Here is a 13,020-nt window from a genome sequence, read left to right on the forward strand (position 1 = left end):
GAGATGGTGCCTGACTTCATTGAGGTAGGATCTTGGAGATCTTCTGTTGCAGCAGTCCATTAGAAATGAAATAATGTTGTTTTTATGAAACTTTACATGTTTGAATCTGGTTGATACCTGTGTTCTTGGGCAGCTCTAATGGTGTGTTGCTTGACATTCTCAGCCATTTTTCCTTTCTTTGCAGCCTCTCTTTGCAGTTTCTTCTGCTTTCTTTTTTTCTTAGTGCTTTTATTGTAGACCTATTAACATAGAAAATGAAAAAACCAAACAAGTTGCCAGAAACTGTATAGCAGTTGGTATTCAGAGCATTCTTTTACCATTTCAAAACATTGCCAACATAATATCTGTTTCATTATGTACCAGTGTAAGTGCTGCTAACATAGATAATTTGGAACCTATAATTGAAACGATGCTATTGCAGCTCTCTCAATTAAAGATAGTCAAGACAGAAAAGCTGTTGTGTACTTACCTGCTGGAATTATATGTCATTCTATGTCATCCTGTTACATTCATACAGTGCTGGAATATATTTCAAAATAACTTGCCATTTATCGAAAACAGCATTACACCATGAAAAAAACATGAAGTAAACATTGTACTGTCAGGTTGTATCAGGTGTCAATACCATCCAGTTTGTATTAATAGTGATATTACTGATATCTTTAAATTTTTGTGATTGTTAACAGGTATTTTCTGTGGTTTTCTGGTCTTTACAGTGTCTGTTGTAATAGTTTTTAAATTGATTTCTCACCATGTTGTTTGGGAACATGGAACACAAAATCAAACATTGCTACGTACTGTAGCTTGAAAGCACTGCTGACTCTTCATGTATCACACTCCATGTTTAAAACACATGTAGCCTCAGAACCATCCTGTTCACCTGAGAACAGAAGGGATTTGCACCATGTTTGAAAGGTTGACTGGGGCTGGAAGCCAGAGCACTCAACCAGAAAGGTCTTGTATCTTGTCTTCAATAATGCATGCTGAAGAACCATCATATGATGGATTCAACTAACCACAGCACGAGGGAGAAACACTTGTAGATAGTCCTTGCTTCAGGCAGAGAGAACTTAAAAGGTAGTGCACCGAGTTGTACTTTCTTTCGAGAAGAAGATCCATGTTAAGAATACAGAAACTGTCCTCTAAATCCTTTCCTGTGCATTTCATTTCTTCTGTCAACTCTCTGGTCTATGACCTGGAGTTTATTGGACTACTTTACTATATAAAAGAAAGGTAATAAAAATTTGCAGTCAGTTCATTTAGGTTGAAGCTACCCCTTCAGTTCACCTTTCTGATAATTTTTTTCTATCCCGGCTTGCATACAAGATGCAACTGAAAAGAGCACAGGGAGGTTCGTATGTACTTAATTGACTCTCTAGTGTTACTATATTTGATCAGTAAAGAGAAATCACAGAATTAAAGGGTTGGAGGGCTTAGAAGATTACAGATGCTCCACAGAAAAAAATTCACAGTTTTCCTACTTCAAATATAGGGGTCAAATCCTTATGTGTATTGATTGAAACAGCAGGCAGATTGCATCAGAACAAGGAAGGAAAGTTACAGTTTGATTTAAAAGGTGCCATTGCCACAGATGTTTATCTTGAATAATAATTTTTTTAAAAGCCTGTATTAAAAGCAGTTATCTTATTTGATTTATATTTGCTTTCATTTTATAGGACCATGGGTCACTAGGAATAGCAGCATAGATAGCGGAGAAACAGAAGTTGGCCGCAGGGTCACCCAGGAAGTCCCCCCTGGAGTTTTTTGGAGGTCTCAGATCCATATCAGCCAGCCACAGTTCCTGAAGTTCAACATATCCTTAGGGAAGGATGCTCTTTTTGGTGTTTATATAAGAAGAGGACTCCCACCATCACATGCCCAGGTACTTTATCAATGTATTTGTTAGCTTTAAATGTCAAAATGCAAAAGTTGAGAGCATCTGTGTTACATTCATGTTGGAGCTTACGGAGCTGAAGTTTAGGGATTCCTGGAAATTACTTTATTTGTGATGTTTGACTGAACACTCTGATATTAAATTTCTAGGTTATTACATATCTCAACAGTACATTGATAAAAGAATTAATTGATGATGTTCTTGCCATTCAGGTTTTTAAGATAACTTGCAGCCTGGCATTCAAGGTTTTAAATTTCTGACAAAATCTTGGCACCCATTGTGATAAACCTATCCAATTATACACCAGTCAAAAATGATGAGTGGTGTTGGTCAAACTCACACTGTCAAAGCACTGTATGCAGCTGGATGTGTTAACGTATGATTTTCTATTGTCATAAAAAGTTTTAATCTCCACAGGCTGTTGGAATGGCATTGTTGGGGTATGCAGCAGACTTTGGCATCACTGCTACCCAGCCACGTTAGAGAACACAGTGCGATGGCCATGTGTTTGAGAGCTTTACATTTACTGGTTTTCCCCCAAGGATGGTATTTAGATATAATATCTGACTCAAACATGAGGCAAGTCTTGCAGGTGGGAAGCTTCAAAGATGAAAACACTACATTTTTACATCAACCCTGTAGTATGGAGCTAAGGGCTGTAGGTAAATATAGTTTTAAAGTTAGTGAGACAAAACTCAAGTATCTACTTCTGTGTTAGGTGTTTTAAATTCTTTGCTGTGAGAAGATACAGCTAAATTTTCTGTTACAGAGAGAAATTTTGTTATTATATTGAAAACTCATTAATGTGAATGAAAGGATTCCCATTTACTTAGATTAGAACTGTAATGAGAACCAATATATTTCAAGTTACACATACTAAAAGGAAAGAGTCTCCATTCATTACAGTGCAAAGGAAGCAGAAATAGCAACCAGCTTTTGGAAAGGACCCCTTCCTTCATGCCTTTTCTTGCTGCTAAGTACAGGTTCATCATTCTGAAATTACCACCTAATTAAAAATGCCTGATTTAGTATGTGATTTCCAAAAAGGAAATGTAAGACTCCATGATCCTGTTTGGGAAGGCCTCATTCAACATTTCTAGATGCCTTGCCCTGATTTACAAAGAACTGTTACTACTATTTTTTCATCTGTCAAAGCAAACTGCAATTACAGAAATGGTTAAAATGCATGATGTAAGCTAAAAGCCCAGAGGCTTTTACATAATTGCATTGCTACATATTGCCATATAGAGAAAGGTGTTCATACTGCCTGCAAGGAGATAACAACCCTAAGTGAACTGTGTCCCTGCGCATGCACCAACTCATGGTACAAACAGTGAACCAACTAATTTTCTGGGGAAAGCTACACCATACATCAACTGAATTTTGAGTCTGCTTCCCAATGTGAGGCAAATTTATGGAACTGTTCTGCATTGCCTCTTGTTCCTTGGTGTTTATTCTTGCCTTTAGTCTGAACCGAGAACCAAAATCTTTAAACAGAGTTGGGAGGAAAGAAGAGGTTTACATGGGTTAATGGTCTCTCCTAAGAATTTGTGATCAAGGAGCTTTGACTATCCAAACTCTATCAACTTATTGTAGTATGCTGTTTTAAAATGTTCTGTGAGTTATTGAATAGATATATCTGACTGATAAGAAATAAGATCAGCAGTCCCCAAGACAAGGAGGGGAGGGCAAGTAGTCAGTTTTCCATTTAGCTAGAGGTCAGCACCTGAAGTTCTGTACAGGCTAGATAAACTGGGGAAATCGTAGAGGGCTCTTGACTAATTTTCAGCCATTTCCAGATATCTCTGCAACACAGAAGATATCCACAGAGAATATGTTTCAGGGTGGGAGGCTTTCTTAATAATGTTTTGATTTTGGCTGTAACACTTCAGTATGTTGTCTTGAGGGTGAAATTATGTCTATAGATCTTTAACTGTTGCAGTGATGTAATGGCATAATTCATTGACCACGTCTCATATAAGTCAGAATTTTGGCGCTCACTTCCCTTATCATCCCACCATGAAAAAAACCCCACAAATTAGTTGAGGAAAGCAAATAAAAGTATAAATCATGAAGTGAAAATGATTTAGGGCAACCAAAGCTCCTACACAATCATCAAGGTTTTCTCTAAATGCAATTATAATTGTCAGAGTAAGACATGATGGTGGTAGGCCTGTACCTTTTACAAGAAATCCAGTTGGATGTAACTGGTAATAAAAAATATTTTTTTTTAATTCAAGCTGAACTCTAATTTCTATGGCACTGCGATCAAATGTATTTGTTCTAGGTTTCATTATGATGATCTCATCTGAGAAGGCTATGATCAGGCAAAATTTCTTTTCTTTCTTGCGCTCTATCTTCTGTTGATAAGATATAAGTTTTGTGACCTTTCTGTTAAATTAAATAATGAGAAATATCAACTGTGTTTCCTCCTGAGCTGGGTTCCTCCCCAGAGAACCTGTTTTCTAGTCTTTAAAGGAATCTATGCCAACCCACTTCTGTAACTGAAGTTAATGAAATCCACCAGTATATTCTGCAGAATTCTTTTTCCATATCCATGCAGGGTCCTGGTGCTTGTCAACAGGGTGGTACAGCAGATGATCGCTTGGCATTTTTGCCCAGCAATCAAAATTCAGCCAAGCTGCTACCAAGAGAAATAATTTTAGAAAAAGAAAGGCAAGCTGTTACAGACCTCAGTTAGTGAAAAGAAGCCTTGTTCTGACAAAAAGGAGCACAATGGTTTTGTAGTAATGAAAATAGTCTGAAGTTGACACCAGACAATATTTTAAAATTGAAATTTAAAATCCTTGTTTCTGCAGGTTAGGGACATGAGCTGTAAAGCAGTGAACAACTCCACTTGACAGTTCATCACTGATCAGTGCTGATATGTCAAGCCAAGTAAAATCCTTTGTGGGAGCAAGTCAATAATCAGCAAATTAGGTACATGATTAACCTGAGACAACAAGATGCAGTTCCTGTCTGAGAGCCCTGCTGAGATTTAACCTTCTCACTATTACTGTTTAGCAAATATTCCAAATGCTTGGTTTAGTCAGTCAAACTGATGTAGCTGTAATCTTGTCTAGAAGCAGCCTTGTGTGCCATGTGCATGGGGAACGGAGCTCTAGAGGAGAGGTAAAAACGCAGTTTTGAGTGGCAAGCAGACTACAAACAGGAATGTGTTGCTTTCAAGCAAAATTCTTCCAGCCTCTGTAGTACTACATAGAAATAACGAAATGCACATTGTAGGCTTGAATGTTCAATAGAAAATTAGTAGAAGATAGTCGTATTAATAAAATTGATAATGTATAGAAAATGAACTGTAAATGTCAAATAATGCATGAAGTGACTTTACAGAGATTACAGCAATTATGATGTTACTACATGTTGGTAGAACATTCCAAATGACGCATGAAATAAGGTAACCTTATAGAAACATCACTGTGATGTGTGGAGAAGGCTGTACATGGAGTTGTAGTGTTTTCATTTCCAGCAGGGTTTTATACTTACAGATTTTTCATGTCAAAATGAAAACTGTTTATTAATGTCATTTAGAACAGTAAATGGCTTTATTTGAAACAACTTGAATAGCTGGGAAGCTTTGGTGTTACCTTGGTTTTAGGCAGTGCTCAAACACATTTAGGTGCTCTGACCACCTTAAAGTTACCTGATGGCAACTGTGCTGCATTGTACTGGTTGGGTTGTGTCACATTCAGATGCTGAAACAAAGCTGTTGGCTGTCACTGTGGGTATCAGATGTTTCATGGATGTCTTTTAATGAATAATTACCAACTTGATTTTATGAAGAACTAATTTTAAAGCACTTTGCAAACAAGTTTCCCTGACATATGTTTCTTGGCTGCTTAAGTCTTACAGGCTTTGGCATAAAGACGAATGCTAGCCACAATGCCAAATGTGGGTTTTCCTCCTGCCCCCTTCCATTTGAATATGTATCCATTATTAAGACAAGAGCTGTAAGAAATCTTTCTTTTCAATTCCTAATTTCAAACACTGTTAGGGATTTTGTGGAGGCATGCAAATAGTTTCAAATCCAAGAAAGAAACAAAGATCATGCAGGCTCTCTGCGTTCTCAGCCTTGACCCTGCGAGCTCTCCTTGCTTCACCATGCTTTCACAACCAGTTCGCTTCCCGCATGCACCGCGCTCAGTCGCTCTGTGCTACATGGATGGCATTGTACAATGGAGTCACTACTGTATAGCTAAAGTTCCAAAACTGTTTTGCTGACTCTCCATGGTTGCTGGGAAAACAGTCCTTATTAGCCTATGAATAAAATGCATCAGAGGATAGAAAGCACTGAATGGAGAAATTATAAAAACAAATTGCCCAGAAATAACTTAGTATGAGATTTAGGTTTTTAAATAAAAGTATGCAGTAGGGTTTTGGTATGATGTGTAGTAAAAATAAACAAACTCACTGAAAATGTGATTTTTGTAGTTTGTTTAGAGAAGCAGGCTGGCAAATCACTTGCTTATATGGAGCTTTAATCATAGTAAGTACTCCCCCCTGCAAAATTGAACTCTGAAGATGTAGTCATTTGGGATTTCTGGTGCATTTTGCTTCTGAGCAGTTTTTGCCATTTTTGTGTGACTTTTGGTATGAAGCCACAGAATGTAAAGGATCATAAGCAAAAGAGTCAGTGAAACTGCCAAATTACTTCAGATTTAGTTTGGTTTGACAGATGCATCCCCTAATTCATATGATTTAGTTGTCTTTTCCTTAGCAGTTGTGTGTGTAAAAATTCCACAGTTGCTTCTTAGTGATCATGAAAGTACTTTCATCCTTTTCCTAGATGGGTCTTCTAACCTATGTGTATCTGTCAATAAGAAGCTTTAAAGCAAGAGTGATACCTTCAGCACAACTTTATACATACAATAATTAATCGTCCAAATGCGGTAAATCAGAAAATCAACAGGGCCACAAGAAGCAAAATGATGATTCAGCCAATCATGTGAAGAAATCTCTGGTTATAAATTCAGAGTGATGTGACCCTTCAGGCAGGGTTTTTAGATTTTGGGGTATATGTACATAGTACTTGCTGACACATGAAGATCTGTACACCAGGGAACCACCACCAGCAGGTACATTATCTTCTTTTTTCAAAGACATTGAATTCAAAGAGGGATAAAAATGTGTTGTTATATTCTGTATCAGTTTGCACCAGTACTTCACTATTCATAAAGTTAATCAGGTTTAGTCATTTTCTTTTGCCTGAGCGGGAAATACTTCTTCATAGTTTGATTAAAGAGGGGCAATACCGGTCTTAACTTTACCAAAGTTAAAATTGTAGACTTATGGGGAGTCATGCCAAGGGACCTGTTCTCACTAGGTCACAGCCCGTCATTGTGAAAAAAGATTCTGCAGCTAAAACTACTTCAAGCAGTTTCAGCCTGAATACTCTTCCCCTTCGATCTTGCCAACTGCTGAGCCTTCTCTACTATATGAGGTAGAATCAGCATCAAACAGAGGGGAGGCAGAGGAACCTGCCAGCACAAGCAGAGACGAACAGCATGTTGCCAGTGAGAAATGTCAGCTTTTATTGCTACTTCCTTAGTTGACCCTTTGTGAACGATTGTTCTGAAGAGCAAGATTTCTTTTCCCAAGATGTTGCCCAAGTAATAACATTTCCCAAGGAGGTGATGAGTCTGTCCTTAACCTCTGACTGTTAGACGATAGGTTTTACCAGTATTTCCAAATGTCATTGATTTAAAAGATAGATATATGTGTGTTTGGCACCTCTGATGCTCTGAAAGTTACTGGCATGCCAGAATTCTCCAAATCTTTGTCATGCATTGGCTTAAATGTACTAATTTACCTGATTTACCTTCTCTGCAAAAATCCTGTGTGAAAAAAAAGATCAAGCGGGTGGCAATCTGATACTAAGTTTGGTGAAACTTTTTTATTCCACTTCTACTCTTCTGCACAGTTAAAGGCATAGGAAAGTGGATAATGTACTTACGGTGACAGTAACTTCCAACATTAGTAGACCTGGGCTCAGATTCCTACCCTGCCCTGGATTTCCTTTGTGGCTGCATATTGGTGTCAGTTCCCCGAGTTTAACAGGAAGGTAATAGTACTTCCATACTTTTCCCTTTGTTGTAAGGCAAAGTGTATCAAGAAGTCTATATTGCTCATATATAACTGTTACAAAATTTCAAATAGAAAGGCAAGCTTTTATACGCCAGTTTTAGATAGTTGTATAGCACGGCACTAAAGTGTTAAATCAGTTCCTCTCTCTGTCTTTTCAACTAGAAGGGAGAATCTTCATTATTTTGTCACATATTTGGTATTATTTCCTAAAACTCGCTGTTGATGAGTGGAATACAGTATACAAGACAGCCCTCTGTGGATGTTAAGTCTGTCTGGGATGCAAGATTACAGTTTTCTATTTAAACTGAAAGCAAGTGAAGGTGTATGTTTTCTCATAGCTGTCTCAAGCACAGGCTGTATGTGCTAGAGATAACGTAGGAAAATGCAATGAAACTACTAGCAAGCAAGCACATACTATTACTGTGTATTATTGAACACATACATCTTTCTTTAGACATGTCTATCTATCTCTATCTACTCCTACATAGATAAATGTGTCTAAAAGAAGATGTGTTTTCATAGGGGACTTGTTATACAACTATCAAAAGATTAGATATATTGTTTTTGTTGTTTCTTAAGGGCTTCCCTTAGATAGGGACTATGAGAGCTAGTAAGTTGAGCATAGCATCAGCTTGAAACCTCCAGAATCACAGACATTAAAAGGCAGAAAAAAGCCTATTAAGACAGCTAGTCTGGCTGCTTTGTTATGCAGAGTTATTCCCTGTTGTAGATTAACCAATATTTCTTCCAGTCCTGTTTAATTGTGTGATCCAGTGGCATCTCCACTGGGAGGCTATTTACTGAGCTTAATAGATGGGAAGCTTATCTGACATTCATCTTAAATTTCTTTCCTTCTTTTTTTAGTTTCATGCCATTAATGGGGCCATCCCTCTTACACTCTAAATAATCACTTGCTCTGTTTGATCCCTTTTCCAAAGATTAATGTAATGTTCTACCTTACTTGGAAACCATCCAACCAGAAATTCTCAGTTTTCCTTAATATAAGTTCAATTCCTTCTTGATTTGTGTTATTCCTTTCCATGCTCCCTCTGGTTTTTGTATCCTACTTCCCTCTGATTCTCCCACATACAAACTCAGGTAAGCAACTCTTACTCTGTAATGTAAAACTTGTACAGGGTATTTTTATCAGGTGCTGAGTTACCTAACATTAGGCAAACACATTTCCCGTTTGCGCTGTTTATGTTTGTTTTTATGTTCTAGAGGCTTCCATTCAATTATACGCCTGAGACTTCTGTTCCTCTTGCAGCTAGAATGTATTGTTGGCGATTGCTTAGAAGAGGGGGTGTGTCTCATAGGTTGAAGGTTTCCAGCTTTGAAAGCCGTGTAGGAACCTAAAATTTGATGGGTCAAGTCACTGATTTCAACTTCTTTCTCAGAACCCAGCCTGCCAAGAAATACCATGCATACATTTTTGATCCCCTATGCAGAGCAAAGATGCATAATTCTGTGTCACTGTTTGAGAAGGGATAAGACTGATAGAAGATCTGTATGTTCCATGGTCAGCTAGTAAATGTTAGTTTCACACTGACATATCTTCCAGGAATATCATTTTATGACAAGGTAGAAGAGAAAATATAGTGTCAGATTTTGAGCTGAAATACCATTCTGTATTCAGGTCTGTCTGTTTGGGGCTTTGTTTGTTTGTGTTCTTTTTTTTTTCTTTCCTTTTCTTTTTTTTTTTTTTTCTTCCCTTTTTTTTTTTCCACCCTGCAGTATGATTTCATGGAACGCTTGGATGGGAAAGAGAAATGGAGTGTGGTGGAATCCCCACGGGAACGTCGAAGTATTCAGACCCTTGTTCAGAATGAGGCTGTGTTTGTTCAGTACTTGGATGTGGGTTTGTGGCACCTGGCATTTTACAATGACGGCAAGGACAAAGAAGTGGTCTCTTTCAGTACAGTTATTTTGGGTAGGTATCTCGTTAAGCTGTGCATTTTTCCTCCTTGTTTATACCTTCACTTACTTAAAGTCATAATACTTTCTTACAGCCTTCAGTATTCAGCCTCTTTGTCCTTGTGGTGTTGTGCATTTTTTTTCTCCATGATACTCTGTCAAAAAATCTGTAACGGGGTGCTGATTTTCATTTCTCATTGCTCTTTCTAAGATTTTTGCATTCTCATAGATCTTGAGTTTAGTTCTGGAGAACGGGATTCAGATGAGTTCAGTCTGGGTGGAAGCATTCCCCAGTTAATGTTCCTCTCCTTTATGTTTTGTCGGTTTTATACTTATTTGCTTCCCTGGAGAATCTTCTTTACACCCAGGTGGTATAGTATCCAACAACAGGAGAGCTGTTTAATCTTAGTAGAAAGACAGCACAAGAAACTGACACCTGCAAATGAGGTTATTGTTTGCAGTCACCCCAGAGATTAATTGAGTCAATTAATTAGCCATATGCTGTTTTACAGCTTACTACCCGCCTAATAGTGGGTCATCTCCTCAACATGGTAGTATCAAGAGCAGAAGAACATCTAGCCTCTGATCTGAGAAACCTGCAGTTTTGTTAGAAGAATAAGGTTACATTTAGTTGAAAATCAAACTGAGTCTAAATTCTCCAACCTTTATTGGAAGATTTGATGAACTTGAAGCATTTAATGAACTTTGCTAAATATCTTGTCACAGTGGCATAAAAAAAAATCTGAGGTAGGCTATGTGGTATTCTGTCCTGACTGGTGAAGTGTTAAATGGCACTATATTGTATAAGTCTGTAGTTCCTTTTAATTTAGGGAAATAGAAACTGCAAAAAAGTCCAAATGAGTTTTTAAGCTTGATGAAAAATAGGTGAAGATCTTTTCTGGTCTTGCCTGATTGATGATATGAAGCTTAATTTTTTCCTTTTACACTAGTATAAAATTAAGTTAGTTGGCTTAAGTCCCAAGGGTATAGGATAGGAAATACTGTGTCATTAAGTATAAATGTAATTGTTTCTGTTAACCTCAATCAAAATAAAAAAAAAATATTTTTCTTCCATATGTTATATGTGGGTTTGTAAGAGTTATGAGGTGCTATGCTTATTGATATATATATATTTGCACATAGAAGGCTTTTTCTGCTTCTCCAAAAACAAGAACGTTTGTGTTTATACCTTGTTATGCCCCTGTTGTGCTTAGAAAACCTTCAGGTATGATAAGCTGTCCTTAAAAGAGTTGCCTGGTCTAGGCTACAGATTTCAAGAGTATCAAAGGTCTAATAGTCAGGTAGCCTACTTGATAGCGCAATAATAGTAATTGGACTGAAATGTAGAGAAAAGTATAGTGTTTTATCCAGTTCAGAGGTTCTTCTGCACACACCTAGTATCAGCCGTTTCATAATCAAAGGATCTGAGATAGGTGCAAGTTTCTCTGATGTGGAAAGAAAGATGTGGAGAAAGAATAAGAGAAATGATGCTAACTCCCAGACAATATTAAATTTACCATGAATTTGAATACATAGAAAATGCTTTTGTGTGCCATGAAGCAAAATAATGAATAAATCTATAGACAAGCTTCTTCATGAGTCAAATTGATATCTTTGAGCATTACATTTCAATTTTTCCTTTCATTGTTTACATGAATCATTTCAAGAGGCCCAGCTAATGACATCTCTTTGAATATTTGCTTTTGAGTTTTTTTAGTGTCCTGCAACTGTGAAATTAGATTTAAAGTTTTGCGTGAATCTTTTTCCTCTTTTCCATTTAATTTGACAGAAAAATATTTTGTACAGTTGCGCTACTTCCAAATCCAAAATTCATTTTCTGTGTTGTACAGCTGCTGTTTGTTTGGTGTCTGGGACTGACAGAGCCATTTAGTTCAGGGCCACAGGTCCCACAACAATAGGGAGTAATAGTGAAGAGTAGCAACATTCTGATTAGATTTTTGTTCCAGTAATTCAGTGTTGAAAATATGTTTCACTGAAATCCAACAGCTTTCAAATGAAAGCAATTTTAAGAATTAATTTCAAAATTGGGATTTTATTTCTAGGTTGTTATTATGCAAATTAGTGTATATATTATACAAATAGTAACAGATATTGTGGAAGATAAGTATTTTGGTACAGCTGAAATCATCAGGCTGGTGTGCTTACTCTTCTCAGATTATTGAAGTCATCGACACTTCAGTCAGTCACTTAAACTCTTGTGTTAAACCTTGTCCTCTGTTTTTACAAACCTCTTCTTCATCCCTTTGTGTAGCTACTTGCACCTCTTTCATTTTTGTTTTTTTTTTTTTTTAGATTAAAGGATATTTGGTAGAGCAAAAAGCTCCTCTGTCATGTTCAGCAGATATTTCTGTCTGCTCAATTAATGAGGCTTTAAATGTCTTTAGAAGGAAAAGATACACTCCTTGGGGTAATCAGTTTCACATGGAAGAGTGGTTGTGCACGATCAAAGTCTTACTGCAAAAAAGGGAGACTGTTGATTTTCCTGAGGAAACATTATGTTTGCTCCATTACACGAATACAGACATAGCTGTAGGGATCTTAAGAGGCCGTCCTCTCTGCCTGTGGAACAGGGGACTTGAGCAGTATCAGAAGACTTTGAGTTCTGATGGTGCCCGCAGGTAGCCGTGCTTTAGTATTGTCGCTAGATCTCTACACTTACTCATGCTGCTGTAAAACTTGGTACCTTTCTGCTTCACCTGAACTTTGTGGGGTTAATATTATCAGGGATTGTTCTTCTGAGCCTTGAAGACAAAATAAACTGAGGAAACATTAAGCAAAGGATTTGTAGCCTAAATAGGAACCATCTAATGTGCCTGTGATGCTTGTATTTCAGATTCAGTGCAAGACTGCCCACGTCATTGTCATGGGAATGGCGAGTGTGTATCAGGTGTCTGCCACTGTTTTCCAGGATTTCATGGAGCAGATTGTGCTAAAGGTATCATTTTCCCTATGTTTACAAATAACCACAGTGTGTGTTTGTGGTGTATGGATCTACAGTGCCTGCTAGTTAGCATGGGTCCAACCTGGATTCAAATAGATCAATATGGAGTTTTTTCTTAGATCAGGTGGAAGTATTATTATGTTGC

The 13,020-nt window shown here is 37.4% G+C and overlaps 1 protein-coding gene across 3 annotated transcripts in view; it reads left to right on the forward strand.

The window, feature by feature from the left end:
• The window catches only part of TENM2 (teneurin transmembrane protein 2), a 698,905-nt gene that overhangs the window by 574,285 nt on the left and 111,600 nt on the right, over positions 1–13,020 (forward strand). For all 3 annotated transcript variants that reach the window (XM_040604228.1, XM_040604229.1, XM_040604230.1), the window contains exons 10-12: positions 1,677–1,882; positions 9,734–9,929; positions 12,768–12,869. In XM_040604228.1, coding sequence (XP_040460162.1) covers positions 1,677–1,882; positions 9,734–9,929; positions 12,768–12,869 — 504 coding nt within the window. The remainder of the gene's footprint in view (positions 1–1,676; positions 1,883–9,733; positions 9,930–12,767; positions 12,870–13,020) is intronic.

The sequence above is a fragment of the Falco naumanni genome, chromosome 8, assembly GCF_017639655.2.
Source record: "Falco naumanni isolate bFalNau1 chromosome 8, bFalNau1.pat, whole genome shotgun sequence".
Lineage (NCBI taxonomy): Eukaryota > Metazoa > Chordata > Aves > Falconiformes > Falconidae > Falco > Falco naumanni.